Raw genomic sequence first — 18,788 nt, 5'->3', positions numbered from 1 at the left:
TGGCTCCTAAACCGAAACAGAAGAAAGCTACTACTTCGAAGACTGCGCAAATCGGCGGGGAGAAAGGCCTAACCGTCCCGGCGAAGCCTCAGACTCAAGTTGGATCTCCTCCCGGCGAAGTGCATGGCACTTCTGATGATGCGGGACAGGAAGTTGCAGCAATGTTGGCGGTCTCTAAGAAGAAACGGCAAGAACAACGCATGTGTGAAAGTATGCATGAACAGATATTAACAAAACTACAAATCCCAACTACGACTGGAAGTGAATCGGAAGTGGAATCAGACTCTTTGGGAAATTCAGAGGAAGAAGAAGAGGAAAAGAAAGAGGTGATTAAAGGAGACATAAAAGATATCCTGATATATATGACGAATGAATTAAAAGCTATAAGAACAGATATAAGAAGGATGCAGAATACACTCGATAATGTGGTGGAAAAACAAAAGAAGATGGATAATAAAGTTAAAGAGTTGGAAGTAAAAGTAGAAGAAAACACTGAAAGAATAGATAAGATAGAAGACAATAATCTTGCCTGGACAACAGAAAGAAAACAGATGTTGGAAAACATAGATGCACTTGAAAACTCTAGTAGACGAAATAATATCAAAATTGTTGGTCTTATGGAAGGTACAGAGGGAGAAAATCCAATAAAATTCTTTCAAGAATGGATTCCAAAAATTTTGGAAATGAAAGAAGGAAGCCAAGTAATTGAAATTGAAAGAGCACACAGAGCTTTAAGACCAAGACCTCAACAAGATCAAAATCCAAGATCAATTTTGATAAAATGCTTAAGGTACCAAGATAAAGTAATGATCTTGAAGGCAGCTACTCAAGGTGCTAAAAAGAGAAATGGGCCATTGATAATAGAAGGGAAAAGAGTTTTTTTTATTATCCAGACATAAATTACGATCTTCTGAAGAGGCGGAAGGAATTTAATCCAGTGAAAAAATCTTTATGGGAAAAGGGCTATAAATTTTTATTGAGCTACCCAGCAAAATTGATAATTTTCCTGGATAACGAAGGAAGAAAATTTTTCGTGGACTACCGGAAAGCAGAGAAATTTGCACAAGAATTACCTGATGTCCACGAAGAGGAGTAAAGAATTATAAAAATGAAATGGACTAATGATGAAGACTGAAACAAGGTTGGACTTGACGGACATTTATAAGATAAAAATAGTTGAGGAATATTAATTGTGAGTAGAGACATTAATTTTATTTTTTTTCTTCACTAATATATTTTCTTTTTTTTTGCTTTTGCGGGGGAGCTGGAGGAGCTCCTGATCGATGGCTGCAAGTTTCACGTGTACAATCATGGCGATTGCCATGACCTGTAAAATGGGGGGGGGGGGTAATGTTTTATTATCAAAAAATATTCAAGATAGAGTGAAAAGTGAGGAATATAAAGCAAGAATATTGTCAGATCATTCCCCCTTGATAATGACAATGATAATGATGGATAAGGAGGAATTGATCTATAGATGGAGATTTAATTCAATTTTATCAATCAGAATCACAAAATAAGATTGCTGAGATAGATAAATTTTTATCACAAATAACCCTTCCAAAATTAAATTTGGAAGAACAGAAAGTATTAGATATGCCCTTTACATTAAAAGAGGTTGAAGAAGCTTTAGGATCACTTCAGAGTAATAAATCCCCAGGAGAAGATGGTTTTCCTCCTGAATTTTATAAAAAAATTTAAAGATTTATTAATTCCTCCTTTTATGGAATTAATATATCAAGTGGAAAGAATGTATAAACTCCAATCTTTTTTAACAGCGATCATAACTGTATTGCCAAAAAAAGATAGAGATCCTTTAAAACCAACATCATATAGGCCTATTTCTTTGTTGAATACAGATTATAAAATACTAGCAAAAATTTTATCTAATAGAATATCTAAATATTTACCAAAATTAATACATATAGATCAAACAGGTTTTATTAAAAACAGACACTCAATGGATAATATAACCCGGTTACTTAGTTGTGGTGAACTACATATACCTGTCTGGACATGCCCCCTGCTGACTGCTCCTGTGGCTCCTCCCACAGACCCCTGTATAAAGGCTATCAAGGCCTGAGTCCGGCCTCTCAGTCTCCAGGATGTAGTACAGTGGTCACTCACTGCTTGTTCCTTCTTCCAGTCAATAATAAGGAAATTATAATCAATGTCAATTAGTAACTCAATTTTGATGGTCAATAAATGGGATAAAATATTTAGGTATTAGAGTTGATAATGATGTAAAAAATTTATATAAACAAAATTATTTGCCATTATTAAAAAAAAGAGGATCTTGATAAATGGATGATGTTACCAATAACATTAATAGGTAGAGTTAATGCTGTAAAAATGAATATATTTCCTAGATTGTAATATTTATTTCAAACTTTACCAATACAATACCTCAGAAGTTTTTTCAAGAACTGAATAAATATGTAAGGAAATTTCTTTGGAAAGGAAAGATGTCAAGAATATCATTGGAAAAATTGACATGTAAATTTGATTTAGGAGGGTTACAACTTCCAAATTTTAAAAATTATTATGAAGCAAATCAACTTAGATTTATTGCGTCTTTTTCTGATGAAGAAAAACCGGCATGGATTAGAATAGAATTAGATAAGATAGGAGAAAACATACCAGAAGATTTTATATATAAATGGGAATCCAAATGGATATGGGAAAAAAAGAATCTCCTATATCAAGACACTTGATTGATTTATGGAATAAGGTAAATATGGACGATGAGATAAAGAAATCTTTACTAGCAAAAACAACTTTAATTCAAAATAGGCTTATTCCTTTTACAATGGATAATAAACTTTTACATAATTGGTTCCAAAAGGGGATTAAATATATAGGTGATTGTTTTGAAGGAGGTATATTGATGTCGTTTGATCAATTAAAAAATAAATATGAAATCTCAAATAATATTCTTTTTTGTTATTTTCAATTAAAAGCTTATTTACGAGAAAAGCTGGGTCAAACAATGTTGATGCCAAAACCTAGTGAAATAGAAATACTAATTCAGTAAGGAAAAATTAAAAAAATTATATCTTGTATGTATAATTTGATTCAAAAACAGACAATTAAATTAGGAATTCATAAATCAAGACAAAAATAGGAATCTGATTTGAATGTTAAAATTGATGGAAAAAATTGGTCAAGATTATGTTCTGATAGTATGAGAAATACAATAAATGTTCAACTTAGATTAATACAATATAATTTTTACATCAATTATATGTAACACCACAGAAAATAAATAGAATAAATTCAAATATGTCTGACCAATGTTTTCAATGTAATCAAGAAATTGGTACTTTTTTACATTCTACTTTAAAATTCAACCATTTTGGATAAATCTAAGACTTTTATTGGAACAAATTACTGGAGTACAACTCCCACATAGTCCAGTATTATTTTTATTAGGGGACATTGAAGGGACAATACCGAAACTTAAATTGAATATGTATCAGAAAAAAATTATAAAAATTGCTTTGGCAGTAGCCAAAAAAGTTATCGCAGTTACTTGGAAATCTGATTTATATTTAACTATGGATCATTGGAATAATGAAATACATAGTTGTATTCCACTTGAAAAAATTACATATAATCTAAGAAATGAATATGATATATTTTTGAAAATTTGTTTCCCATACTTACAAAAGATAGGTTTAAATACATAGGTCCTTTGAAGATAAAATTATAAAGTAATTGGGGAAAGTAAAAAATAAATATCAAAATTATTTTGAACTCTATGGAGCATGTGGGGATCCTCCGATATCCAGGAAATCTTTTTATTCTTTCTTTTTTTTTCTTTCTTTAGACAAGGGTTGGGGGGGTTAAGGGGAGGGGGGAGGGTTAATATTATTTTCTTACTATTTTATCATCACATTTATTCTTGTAATTTTCTAAAATTCAATAAATAAATAATTTAAAAGGGAAAAAAAAGGTTGGTGACGGTGTGGAAGACAATGGCCTAATGCTCCTTAGTGGGATCCTGTTTCAGAGGTAAATAAGATGAGGAGGCTGACAGTTGTCACCGGGCCTCAGCAAGATAAATATTCCCCTTATCTACAGGTTTTATGGTAAGGTTCAGATTAGTGTGGAGAGAGCAGGGAGCAGTGGGTTTGGAAGGAGTGAGTTTGGAACTGGAAAGAGGAATGGTGGTCAAGACGGTTGATGTCCCATCAGCAGTTAGCAATGGGAAGATCCGAAGCAGGCAGAAGACCAGAGCAGGGTGTCCAGGAAGAGGAGAAGATTGGAGATGGGAGGAGGGGTCAGCGATGCGTGGTGGAGAGTCCTTCCCAAAGAAGTAGGCCCAGAGGCGGTGGAAGAAAAGCTCAGCATCAGGGCGGGCGTGGAACTCACTGAGGTGTGGGCAAAGGGGGACAAAGGTAAGGAAAAGACCTGTAAAGGCAAAAGACTTGAAGAAATCTCCAGAACTTGCTAAAGTCTCTGTTCATTTGTCCACTGTAAGAAAACTTCTGAACAGGTATAGTGCTCATGGAAGGGCATCACAGAGGAAACCACTGCTCTCCATAAAAACACTGTTGCACATCTCAAGTTTGCAAAAGACTGCCTGGATATTCCACAACACTTCTGGAACAATGTTCTGTGGACTGATGAGACAAAAGTTGAACTTTTTGACAGAAATACACAATGCTATGTTCAGAATTAAAAAGGCACTGCACACCAACACCAAAACCTCATCCCAACTATGAAGCATGGTGGTAGGAGCACTATAGTTTGGGGCTGCTTTGCTGCCTCAGGGCCTGGACAGCTTGCAATCATTGAAGGAGTAATGAATTCAAAATTGTGTCAAGGCATTTTACAGGCGAATGTCAGGGTAGCAGCTTGTCATCTGAAGCTTAATAGAAGTTGGATAATACAACAAGACGATGATCCAAAACACACAAATAAACCCCAACCAGAGAATGGTTTAAAAAGGGAAAAAATTGTGTTTTTGAATAGTCAAGTCAGAGTTTAGACCTTAACCCAATTGAAATGCTGTGGCATGACCTGAAGAGAGCTGCTCATGCAAGGCATCCCAGAAATATTGATGAACTGAAACAGTTTTGTGTGGAGGTATGGTCTAAAATTCCTCCTCACCGTTGTGCCAGTCTGATCAGAAACATCTGGTGGAGATTATTGCTGCTAAAGGAGGTTCTACCAGTTATTAAACACAAGGGTTCACATATTTTTTCCAGCCTGGAATGTGAATGATTAAACAGTGTCTTCAATAAAGATATGAAAAGTACAATTGTTTGTGTGTTATTAGTTTGGGCAGATGGTGTTTGTCTATTATTGTGACTTAGAAACATAGAAAACCTACAGCACAATACAGGCCCTTTGGCCCACAATGCCATGCCAAACATGTACTTTCTTTGGAAATTACCTAGGGTTACCAATAGCCCTCTATATTTCTAAGCTCAATGTTCCTATACAGGAGCCTCTTAAAAGACCCTATCATATCCGCCTCCACCACAGTCTCCAGCAGCCCATTCCATGTACTCACCACTCGCTGTGTGAAAAAACTTACCCTTACATCTCCTCTGTACCTATTTCCAGGCACCTTAAAACTGTGCCCTCTCGTGTTAGCCATTTCAGCCCTGGGAAAAAGCCTTTGATGGTTTGAAGTTTGTAAAATGTGTGCAGTATTGTTTTTTGCAGCAATACATAGAGGAACCAACTAGAGAAGGGGCAGTGTTGGATCTCCTGTTAGGGAATGAGATAGGTCAGATGACGGAGGTATGTGTTGGAGAGCACTTTGGGTCCAGTGAACACAACGCCACTAGTTTCAATATAATTATGGAGAAGGATAGGACTGGGCCCAGGGTTGAGATTTTTGATTGGAGAAAGGCCAACTTTGAAGAGATGCGAAAGGATTTGGAAGGAGTGGATTGGGACAATTTGTTTTATTGGAACAATGTAGTAGAGAAATGGAGGTCATTTAAAGATGAAATTCTGAGGGTACAGAATCTTTGTGTTCCTGTTAGGTTGAAAGGAAAGGTTAAAAGTTTGAGAGAGCCATGGTTTTCAAGGGATATTGGAAACTTGGTTTGGAAAAAGAGAGATCTACAATAAATACAGGCAGCATGGAGTAAATGAGGTGCTCGAGGAATATAAAGAATGTAAAAAGAATCTTAAGAAAGAAATTAGAAAAGCTAAAAGAAGATATAAGGTTGCTTTGGCAAGTAAGGAGAAAATAAATCCAAAGGGTTTCTACAGTTATATTAATAGCAAAAGGATAGTGAGGGATAAAATTGGTCCCTTAGAGAATCAGAGTGGACAGCTATGTGTGGAGCCGAAAGAGATGGGGGAGATTTTGAACAATTTATTTTATTCGGTATTCACTAAGGAGAAGGATATTGAATTGTGTAAGGGAAGGGAAACAAGTAAGGTAGTTATGGAAACTATGATGATTAAAGAAGAGGAAGTACTGGCGCTTTTAAAGAATATAAAAGTGGATAAGTCTCTGGGTCCTGACAGGATATTCTCTAGGACCTTGAGGGAAGTTAGTGTAGAAATAGCAGGGGCTCTGATTGAAATATTTCAAATGTCATTAGAAGCGGGGATGGTGCCAGAGGATTGGCATATTGCTCATGTGGTTCCATTGTTTAAAAAGGGTTCTAAGAGTAAACCTAGCAATTATCAGCCTGTAAGTTTGACGTCAGTGGTTGGTAAATTAATGGAAAGTATTCTTAGAGATGGTATATATAATTATCTGGATAGACGGTCTGATTAGGAACAGTCAACATGGATTTGAGCATTGAAGGTCATGTTTGACAAATCTTACTGAATTTTTTGAAGAGGTTACTAGGAAAGTTGACAAGGGTAAAGCAGTGGATGTTGTCTATATGGTCTTCAGTAAGGCCTTTGACAAGATTCCACACGTAAGGTTAGTTGGGAAGGTTCAATCGTTAGGTATTAATATTGAAGTAGTGGAATGGATTCAACAGTGGTTGGATGGGAGGTGCCAGAGAGTAGTGGTGGATAACTGTTTGTCAGGTTGGAGGCCGGTGACTAGTGGTGTGCCTCAGGGATCTGTACTGGGTCCAACGTTGTTTGTCATATACATTAATGATCTGGATGATGGGGTGGTAAATTGGATTCATACGTATGCAGATGATACTAAGATAGGCGGCGTTGTGGAAAATGAAGTAGCTTTTCAAAGCTTGCAGACAGATTTAGGTCAGTTAGAAGAGTGGGCTGAACGATGACAGATGGAGTTTAATGGAGTTTAAGTGTGAGGTGCTACATTTTGGTAGGACTAATCAAAATAGGACATACATGGAAAATGGTAGGGCATTGAAGAATGCAATAGAACAGAGTGATCTAGGAATAATGGTGTATAGTTCCCTGAAGGTGGAATCTCATGTGAATAGGGTGGTGAAGGAAGCTTTTGGTTGCTGGCCTTTATAAATCAGAGCTCTGAGTATAGGAGTTGGGATGTAATGTTAAAATTGTACAAGGCATTGGTGAGGCCAAATTTGGAGTAATGTGTACAGATCTGGTCATTGAATTATAGGAAAGATGTCAACAAAATAGAGAGAGTACAGAGGAGATTTACTAGAATGTTTCCTGGGTTTCAGTGCCTAAGTTACAGAGAAAGGTTGAACAAGTTAGGTCTTTATCCTTTGGAGTGTAGAAGGTTGAGAGGGGACTTGATAGAGGTATTTAAAATAATGAGGGGGATAGATAGAGTTTACGTGGATAGACTTTTTCTATTGAGAGTAGGGGAGATTCAAACAAGAGGATATGAGTTGAGAGTTAAAGGGGCAAAAGTTTAGGGGTAACACGAGAGAGAACTTCTTTACTCAGAGAGTCCCGACGAAAGGTCTCGGCCCGAAACGTCGACAGCGCTTCTCCTTATAGATGCTGCCTGACCTGCTGTGTTCCACCAGCATTTTGTGTGTGTTGTTTGAATTTCCAGCATCTGCAGATTTCCTCATGTTTACTCAGAGAGTGGTAGCTGTGTGGAACGAGCTTCCAGTAGAAGTGGCAGAGGCAGGTTCAATATTGTCATTTAAAGTAAAATTAGACAGTTATATGGACAGGAAAGGAATGGAGGGTTATGGGCTGAGTGCAGGTCAGTGTGACTAAGTGAGAGTAAGCGTTCGGCACGGACTAGAAGGGCTGAGATGGCCTGTTTCCGTGCTGTAATTGTTATATGGTTATATGATCAATGCCTCTCAACCATCTTATATGAAGATGACTTAGATGTGGATCAGACCACATTTTATGAGTAATTAATGCAGCAAACCAGGTAATCGCAAAGGGTTCACAAACTTTTTCTTGCAACTGTAGATACAGCAACCATGTCACAAATTTCCACGCACATGAAAAGTGGCAAGTAACCTCAAGGATCAACTTTATTCACCGTATATATTTACATGGATTCGGGATTTCCCGTGGCGTGTTGATCAGGGTGCGATAGGCAACCAAAATAAAATCATAAAGAATTATATAAAAGTAAATTACAGATATGAAATAAAATGTGCATAAATACCAGCATTTATTTACAATGTAAACAGCTTTATAAAAATATACTTTAAAGTGTTTACAGTGCAGTATTGGGGGTTAATAGATAGATGGGGTAGGGGCTAACTGGAATGATCGTCATATTGACTGCTGTGGAAAGAAATTTTTCAGATGACGTTAATTTTTATGCCACCGAAGTGTTGACACCTCCAACAGGATAGTGTCTAACTACCATCACCAAGATCCTAGCCACCAATATCTAGGGGATTGCAATAGATCAGAAATTCAAATGGACCAGCTACATAAATACAAACAAGAGAAGATCTGCAGATGCTGGAAATCCAAGTGTAACGTGCCGTAAGGGTTCACTGCTATGTAATGGTTTTTTTGTAATGTTCACTGCTGAAGTAATGGTTTCTCTGTAGCAGCAATGTTTGGGTTATGGGGAGATAACTGGTCTGTGGATGCATGTTCACCAATCAGGATTTTGTTGCCGTCTTGAGATTCTGGAAGCAGTTGTTTTTGCTGACTTTTGCATGAAGAAGAGGGAGAGATGAAGAGAGAAGACGCAAATGGAGAAATGTGGTAGATCGCCGGACGGGGTGGACTCCGAGTGGGGATCCAAAGGAGGAGATCAATGGGGAAGACGGACTTCTGAAACAATGAGCTCCAACTATTTGTGCACAGACTGTTTAATTTATTAATTAACTTATTCTTTTCTTTTTACAATATTTTTATTCAGAAGAAAAAACAAGATTTCCAGAGTGCAACACATAGATACATCTCAACATAAATTATGTACATTCATATATTGTAATAAAATTGATCAAAATGTTATAGCACATCACATAAAGGTATACCACTCTGTAATCAAAAATTTTAAAATAGGTCATACATCATAAAAGAAATTTTTAATATGAAAAAGTCAACCCCCTACCAACTAATTAACTTATTAATCTTAATTGGCACTTTTTCTTTTTATATTTTGTTTCTCCACTAACCATATAGTCAAAGTAAGAGTTATAAGGCTTCATCGTTTAATCACATATTGTGTACTATTTGTTATTTCGGGGTACTGATTTGTAACGGGGGCACATCACGCAGCATCCACCCAAACGAGATTTCTTAAATTTGGCTGGGCGGGGGGGGGGGGGGGGGGATGGATTATCACCCCCTAGATTAAGCCACTAGAAGAAGTGAGTGTTACACAAGCAACACATACAAAATACAGAAGGAACTCAGCAAACCAGGCAGCATCTATGGAAAAGAGTACAGTCGATGTTTCAGGCTGAGACCCTTCATCACGACTACATAAATACTATGGCTAAAAATGCAGGTCAAAGGCAGAAGTAACTCATTTCCTGCAACCCCCAAGGCCTTTCACCATCTACAAGTCAAGATCGTGATTATATTCTGGACTAAACAACTCACCCCAACAATCCTAAACATGGATACCTTCCAGCATCAGTGCATAATGTCTGCTGTGTGTGCCTTTGACAAAGTTCACCACTCTGGCGACTCCAACATGCACCACCCAAATTTACTCAATTCTCCACAAAGTTACACATCATCCAGACTGGGAAATATGTCACCACTTCCTCTTCTTCACAGGATCTAAATCCTGGAACTCCTTCCTCAACAACACTGTAGGAATATTTTCACCAAAAGAACTTCAGCAATCATAGAAAACAGCTCACTATGACCTTCCTGGGGGCAATTCAGGATTTAAAATTAATTCTGGCCATGAGCTGAAAAATTAATTTAAAAAAAGAATTTTGCAATAAATGTAGAGATTACGCAATTGTCATTCTGAAAGGGATTAATTTCTGCAAGATTTAATTGATGGTAGACATCTCCCAAGACTCAAAGAAACCTTCAAAAAACATTTATAAGAATTTGGTCAGTTTATTCAGATCATTACTACATCCTACTTATTTTAAAACACACTGTAAAATACTCCACAGTGAAATTATCCTTTCTCATGTCTAGATAGTTTATCTATATACAAGGTGACTTCCCTAACTAAAATGGAGATGGAAACAAGGCTGAAGATTACTTGAAGATTCACCTTTATGACAATGCTGCTCTATGGTCCGTCATATGATACGGATAGATTCCCTTCCATTGGCTAAAGGCAAAAGATTCATCTTCCTAATTTTGCCAAATCTTACTGTCCAAAAGACAGATATGACTTCTTTGCTGCTAGCTCATATATAGAGGTGAGAAAACCCAGTGCATGCAGGTGTGTCCGAATGCCAGTCAGAGCTTGATTCCTGGAAAGTATGCTATTGCTGTACAGAACCAAAAGTCATGGTAACCTCTCCTTTAGATGCAGCTGTACCATAACACATTTTAGTAACATTCCTGGAGCAGTCAGCCAATAAGGAAATGTGTTCTAAAGATTAAATATCAGCTTTATTGTCACACATACATTAAAACATGCAACAAGCAACATGCTCAAAGGGTTTTGCTAGAGGCAGCCCACAAGTGCGGTGGCATTTCTGGCGCCTGAATAGCATGCTCACCACTCATTAACCCTAACCCTAAGGTATATTGTTGGAATGTGGTCATGGGGAGAACATACAAGCTCCTTACAGATAGCAGCAGGAATTGAACCCTCATTAGTACATTGCACTAACTACCACATTACCATGCCCCCCCCCAATGAGTATTCACCATTAACAATTCGGCAAAACAGCTTCCTGTGCAAATTTTTGATATTTACAATCAGAATCAGTTTATTATCATCGGCTTGTGTTGTGAGATTTGTTAACCTAGCAGCAACAGTTCAATGCAATACATAATACAGAAGGAAAAAAAACAAGTAAATCAATTACAGTATAAGTATATTGCACAGATTAAAGAATTATGCAAAACCAAAATAATATATTTAAAAACTGAGGTAGTGTTCATGGGTTCAATGTCCATTTAGGAATCAGACAGCAGAGGGGAAGAAGCTGTTCCTGCATCACTGGGTGTGTGCCTTCAGGCTTCTGTACCTCCTACCTGATGGTAACAAAAGAAAAGGGCATGCCCTGGGTGCTGGAGGCCCTTAATAATGGACGCTGCCTTTCTGAGACACCGATCCTTGAAGGTATCCTGGGTACTTTGTAGGCTAGTACCCAAGATGGAGCCGACTAAATTCACGACCCTCTGCAGCTTCTTTCAGTGCCGTGCAGTAGTTCCCCACCCCACCCCTTCCATATCAGACAATGATGCACCTTGTCAGAATGCTCTCCACGGCACATCTATAGAAGTTTGTGAGTATTTTTGTTGACATACCAAATCTCTTCAAACTCCCAATGAAGTATAGTCATTGTCTTGTCTTCTTGATAGCTGAATCAACATGTTGGAACCAGGTTAGGTCCTCAGAGATCTTGACACCCAGGAACTTGAAACTGCTCACTCTCTCCACTTCTGACCCCTCTATGAGGATTGGTGTATGTGTTCTTTCATCTTCCCTTCCTGAAGTCCACAATCAGTTCTTTCATCTTACTGACATTGAGTGCAAGGTTGTTGCTCCGGCACCATTCCACTGGTTGATACATATCACTCCTGTATGCCTTCTCATCACAGCAGTGTTTTGAGTGAAAAGGATAGCACAAAGATTTTGCTTAATTAATTTCCACACTCTTGCAAGAAAGATTGATTATAGTTCCCTTATTTACAATTCTTTTGTTCCATTTCTGGGGTTAAAGATACAGCCAAAGTAGAAGAGAGCACTGTGATGGCAGTTCTCCCTGTTGGAGGTGTCAACAATTCAAATTTTCATCAAAGTAAGCTTATTGTACAATGTCAATGCATTGCATTCCTCAGAAGTGTTTAGAAACATATCATATAAAGCAAGTTAGCTTCACTGTTATGATTGCAAAGGCAGCAATAATACCTTACACACCAGTGAAGAGTGATTAACAAACTAATCTACATTTTTAATCCTTATCACAACCATCATCGAGGGCTGCTCAACATCTTGGAATGGCACAACACATTTTTGTTCTGTATTCTTATGTAAAAGCTTGCCACTTGACTGAAATGCACAACAGCTCAATGACAGGGAGCACTGCAGAAAGCCGGGCCACAATATATTTTGCATTATTATGAAAGAATGCATGGAGACAAAAAAAATGTCATAAAAATCCAACCACACCTGTTCAGTTGGGAAGAGTGTGTTGATATATTCCACTGCATTGAAATCAGACCTATCCAAGGGATCCTGGCTGGGGAACACCTGTGAAGTTTGAAGAAAATGACTTGTCAAACACATAATCCATGATGTATCATCAAAACACATCAGCAACCCTATCAAAATGTGCAAAACAAACCAGGGGAAGAGTCTGTGCAGTTTTATATATGAAGATGAATTAAAGAATTTAAAATCTCTTCAAACATTAATTATTGTTTATATTTTGCTGCTTCTACTCTTCTCTTGAAGGAACTGAATTTTCCTGCTGTCAGATGAGGTATCCTTTACATCTCACATTGTGGAAAGCACTATTTCCTCTGAAGATTACACTTCCCCAAAAATATGTGGTCCCTCTTTAATCACAACCAGGCTTGAAGTATAGATTCACACAATGAAGGCAGGCAAGGATTACTCAAATAGCATCTCCAGAGAGGGACAAGATACATTAAGACGTAAATAGAAATCATAACTCTGACTTGGTACTCTGCAGATTCCATGGATATAGACTGTGACTGGCCACCCCCCCTTTCACTACACCCATCTTAAGAAGGCTTCCTTGTTTTCATTGTTAATACACTCCACTTTACAATTGAACTTGTGTGACACTCAATTCCGTCTTGCATGTTGCTTTCCACAACAACACGAGAGGGGAGCTGGTCAAAGTTGATTGCAAGGGAACACTAGCAGGGATGACAGCAGAACAGCAATGGCTGGAGTTTCTAGGAGCAACATGGAAGGAGCAGGGCAGATACTGTATATCCCAAAGAAGTAGTAGTATTCTGAAGGAAGAATGAGGCAACCATGACTGACAAGGGAAGTCAAGTACAACAGAAAGCAAAAGTAAAGGCATATAATATTGCAAAAATTAGTGGGAAATTAGAGGATGGGACTCTTAAAAACCAACAGCAGGCAACTGAAAAAAAACAATCCGGAGAGAAAAGATGAAAGCTGGCCAATAATATAAAAGAGAATACCAAAAGTTTTTTCAGGTACATAATGAGTACCAGAGAGACAAGTGTGGATATGAGACGACCGGAAAATGATGCTAGAAAGGTAATAATAGGGGCTAAGGAAATGGCAGATGAACTTAATAAGTATCTTGCATCATTCTTTACTAGGGATGATACCAGCAATACACCAGAAGTGAGTGTAGTTGCTGTCACTAAGGACAAGGTACTTGAGAAACTAAAAGGTCTGAAAGTAGCTAAATCACACGAAACGCATGGACTACACCCCAGAAGGAGATAGCAGAAGAGATTTTGGAAGCATTAGTAATAATATTTCAAAAGCACTAGGTTCTGAAGTGGTTCCAATGGAAAAGAAATTTGCAAATGTCTGTTCTTTAATAGGGGAGGGAAGCAAAAGAAAGGCAATTATGGGCCAGTTAGCCGGACTTCAGTGGTTGGAACGATGTTGGAGTGCATTATTAAGGACAAGTTTGGAGTACATGATAAAATAGGCCAAAGTCAGCATGGTTTCTTTAAGGTGAGATCTTGTCTAACAAATCTAGTGGAATTCTTTGAGGAGATAACAGGCAGAATAGATAAAGGAGAGTAAGTAGATGTTGTTTATTTTGATTTCCAGAAGGCCTTTGATAAGGTGACACACCAGAGGTTGCTGAACAAGAGCCCATGGAATTACAGTAAAAATATAAGCATAGCTACTAGCATAGAGCACCTCTTCCATTTCACACACATCAACCCTCACCTCACCAGGGACAACGTTCCCCTTATCCTCACCAGTCTTCACGTCCAGCGCATAATCTCCATAACTTCCACCATCTCCAATGGGATCACCCACAGCCCCACTTTCCACAGGGACCGCTCCTTACACAACTCCTTTGTCTATTTGACCCTCCCTACTGATCTCCCTCCTGGCACTTATTCTTGTAAGCGGAACAAGTGCCACACCTGCCCCTACACCGCTTCCCTCACTACCATTCAGGGCCCCAGGCAGTCCTTCCAGCTGAGGTGACAATTCACCTAAGAGTCTGTTGGGGTCATCTACTACATCGAGTGCTCCCAGTGTGACCTCCAGTATATCGGTGAGACCTGACATAAATTGGGAGACTTCTTCGCTGAGCTCCTACAATCCACCCACCAGAATCGCCCGGTAGCCACCCATTTAGAAACAGAGAAAACCTACAGCACAACACAGGCCCTTTGGCCAATAAAGCTGTACTGAACATGTCCTTACCTTAGAACTATCTAGGCTTACCCATAGCCCTCTATTTTTCTAAGCTCCGTGTACCTATCCGATCTCTCTTAAAAGACCCTATTGTTTCCGCTTCCTATTTCCACTCCAACCAGTCAGTCTATGGCCTTCTCTACTGCTGCAATGAGGCCACACTCAAATGGGAGGAGCAACACCTCATATTCCAACCTGACGGCATGAACATCGATTTCTCGAACTTCTGCTAATTGTTCTCCCCCATTAACCATTCCCCATTCCCATTTCCCTCTCTAACCTTATATTCTTACCTGCCCATCACCTGCTCTGGTGCTCCTCGCTCTTCCCTTTCTCCATGGCCTTCTGACCTCTATCAGATTTCCCCTTCTCCAGCACTTTATCTCTGTCACCAATGTACTTCAACCCCTCCCCCCTCCCAGTTTCACCCATCACCTACTATCTTGTTCTTCATCCTTCCCTCAACCCCACCTTCTTATCTACCCGTCATCTTCCCGCCCCACTCCAGATGAAGGGTCTCAGCCTGAAATATTGATTGTTTACTCTTTTCCATAGATGCTGCCTGACCTGCTGAGTTCCTCCAGCATTTTGTGTGTATTACTCTGATTTCTAGCATTTGTAGATTTTCTCTTGTTTCCATTATCATGGATAGAAGATTGGCTGATTGGCAAGAGGCAAAGAGTGGGAATAAAGGTGGCCTTTCCTGGTTGGCTGCCAGTGACGAGTGGTGTGCTGCAGGGGTCAGTATTGGGCGCACTTCTTTGTATGTTCTCTTTTGGATGACAGAATTAATGACTTTGTGGCCAAGCTTGTGGATGTTAGAAAGATATGTGGAGGAGCAGGTAATGTCAAGGAAGCAGGGAGTCTGCAGAAAGACTTAAGACAGATTGGGAGAAAGGATAAAGAAGTAGCAAATGGAATATAGTGCTGTGAAATGTATGGTCATGCACTTTGGAATAAGGAAGAGATGCATAAACGGAGAGAAAATTCAGAAAACAGAGGTGCAAAGGGACTTGGGAGTCCTCACGCAGGATTCACTAAAGATTAACTTGCAGGTTGAGTCGGTGATAAGCAAGGCAAATGCAATGTTAGCATTCATTTCAAGTGAACTAGAATATAAAAGCAAGGATGTAATGCTGAAGTTTTATAAGGCATTGGTCAGAATGCACTTGGAGTATTGTGAGCCATTTTTGGGCCCTTATCTGAGAAAGGATGCAGATTGGAGAGAGTCCAGAGGAAGTGCATGAAAATGATCCTGAGAATGAAAGGGTTAATGTATCAGGAGTGTTTGAAGGCTCGGGGCCTATACTTGTTGGAGATTAGAAGAATGAGGGGAATGTTATTGAAACCTATCAAATATTTAAAGGTGTGGATAGAGTGGATGTAGAGAGTTTGCTTCCTATAGAGGGAGTCTAGGAGCAGAGGGCACAGCCTCAGAATAGAAGGACATTGCTTTCAAACAGAAATGGGGAGGAATTTCTTTAGCCAGATGATGGTAAATTGGTAGAATTCATTGCCACAAATGGCTGTGGAGGCCCAGACAATGGGTATATTTAAAGCAAAGATCGACAGGTTTTTGATTAGCAAGGACATAAAAAGGGAGAAATCAGAATAATGGAGTTGAAAGGAATAAATCAGCCATGATGGAATGATGGAGCAGACTCAATGGACCAAATGGCCTAATTCTGCTTCAATGTTTTATGGTCTGGATACATGAGAATGGAATCAAATCGATATTCTACTAAAAACTGAGAAGTACATGATCAAAGTTCTATTAAAATCCTTTCTTTCATGTACAGAGTATAAACATTGTAATAAGTTCATTTCTTTGACTGAAAGAGAAGAAAATTACTACCCTGGGAAGTCTTGTACAGATGAGGACCCAAGCTCAACTGTGTTCTACCCATGGTCAAACATCCTGCTCATAACTGCTACCATTTTTAGTTAATTAAAGTTAAGCTGTCATTGTTGGAATGCAATCCAATGAAACTTAGCATTTTTGATAAATAAACATGGCTGTATGCCTAATATCAGGTTTGTTTATTTCAATTAATTCTGATCATTTTCTTATTTCCAAAATGGACTTTTCTCAAATTGTACATGTAATGAAATAATGCACATACTTACTGCTGGGTCTGTCTTATTTTAGCTACATTTTGCCTTAATGCATAAGAGTGTAGCACCTACTGATCACAGGGGTGATTCATGGATAAATTAAAGATGTCTCCACATTCTTAAAAAGTATCCTTCATTAATAAATGGGTTCAGCACTATTGTCAAATCTTTAGCAGGAGGCAATTGACGATTGTGGACTGAGGTTTCTTTGTTCAATAGGCAGCCTCTCATTCCACCCCCCCCCCCATTCAATAAGATTACGACTGACCCATCCAATGAGCAATCCACATGAATTCTAAAAATCCACCAATCCCAGTCGTGAATGTACTCAAAGGCAAAACAACCACAACAATCCATGGTAGAGCACAGCACAACTTCTCAACCCCATGAACAAAGAAAATGCTCTTCGCCTCAATGCTGAGTATGTTCTCCTCAAACACATTTGGTTATTATTGACACACGTATTGAGGAACAGTGAAAAACTTTGCTTGATATGCCATCCATACAGATCATTTCATCACATCAGGACATCGAGGTAGTACAAGGGAAAAGCAATAATATAATGCGTAATATGGTGTTACAGTCTACTCGTGCAGACATAAGGAGAAAGACTACGACACGAGTAGATTGTGAAGTCAAGGGTCCATCTTGTCGTAGTAGGGAAACATTCAATAGTCTTATAACAGTAGGATAGAAGATGTCCTTGAGCCTGGTGGTGTATATCCACGAATTCAGCCTGTCCAACCTCAGAAAACGATCCCTCAGCATCTACGCTACCCATTCCTCTCACAACACGCTGTCTGAGATAAATCACCTCCCGTTCTTCCAACTCCAGTGGGCTTTCGTCAATCAAGCTCTCTCACTTCAGCTCAACCCTTGCACTACTTCCTATAAAGGTAAAGTAGTCCAAATGTTTCAGGTCAGGGTGGTATTCTGCTAGTGCCAACCTTGGAGTGATTGTCAAGGAAACCGCCGGGTCCCACTGACAGCTGTCACTCGGCTATTCACAAATGCACCTGATATCTCCCAACTGCTCTGGTGCGTACTCAACGCCCCTTACACCTCCTAATAAGACCCTCGCTCTGCCCTCCACGTACCTGTTCGATTGCCTGCTGCACCTCCGGCGTCAGGTGCAGAACCCCTTCCAACTCATCAACAAACTCCAGCTCTTCCTCCTCCATGGTGGCCGCCATCATCGGCACAAGGCACCCTGGGCTTGAGGAGGACTCCGCCCCGCGGCACGTGACCGTCGACGGGCGCTCGGTGTCTGATCACGTGATACAACGGCAACATTTTAACAGCCTGCTAAAGAACGAGTGCGGGTAGAATGAGTCGCAATTCAGTAACACCATTAATACAACGCTCTTCACGTGTTGGTAGTGACAGACTAGTGGAATTTGTTCCAACTAATACCCTCTAGTTCACCTTTTCCCTCTAGATTTTACATAACGGTATAAACATGGTAAATTTAAACAGTGTGTGGGTTTGAACAGATGCTTGAACATAAAATGAGTTACTCAGCGAGTCTATCAGCATCTACAGGAAGGCGAAAACAGTCGACGTTTCGAGACAAGACCCTCCATCAGGGCACATCTCAGCCCAAAACGTCGACTGTTATCTTTTCCATTGATACTGCTTGAACTGCTGAGTTCCTCCAGCAATGTGCGTTGCTCTGGATTTCCAGCACCTGCAGAATCTCTTTGAGTTAGTGATATTAAAATGGTGCAAGTTATGATTTTGTTCAGTTTGGTTACTATAAAGTTTTTTTGTTTCTCCAAATTTGGAAAATGGGTGTCAATGTTTACATTTGGAGCAC

At 39.1% G+C, this 18,788-nt stretch overlaps 1 protein-coding gene across 2 annotated transcripts in view; it reads right to left on the bottom strand.

Annotated features, from left to right (window-relative positions):
* vps53 (VPS53 subunit of GARP complex) overlaps positions 1 to 18,182 on the bottom strand; it is a 274,043-nt gene extending 255,861 nt beyond the window's left edge. For both annotated transcript variants that reach the window (XM_059973414.1, XM_059973415.1), the window contains exons 1-2: positions 18,070 to 18,182; positions 12,635 to 12,715 (exon numbers count right to left, since the gene is read on the bottom strand). In XM_059973414.1, coding sequence (XP_059829397.1) covers positions 12,635 to 12,715; positions 18,070 to 18,168 — 180 coding nt within the window. In that variant the 5' untranslated portion in view covers positions 18,169 to 18,182. The remainder of the gene's footprint in view (positions 1 to 12,634; positions 12,716 to 18,069) is intronic.
* Between the last annotated feature and the right edge of the window lie 606 nt (positions 18,183 to 18,788).

This window comes from Hypanus sabinus, chromosome 6, assembly GCF_030144855.1.
Source record: "Hypanus sabinus isolate sHypSab1 chromosome 6, sHypSab1.hap1, whole genome shotgun sequence".
In the NCBI taxonomy this organism is placed as follows: Eukaryota; Metazoa; Chordata; class Chondrichthyes; order Myliobatiformes; family Dasyatidae; genus Hypanus; species Hypanus sabinus.
Note: the sequence above shows the minus strand (reverse complement) of the source record. Positions and strands in the feature narration are given on the sequence as shown.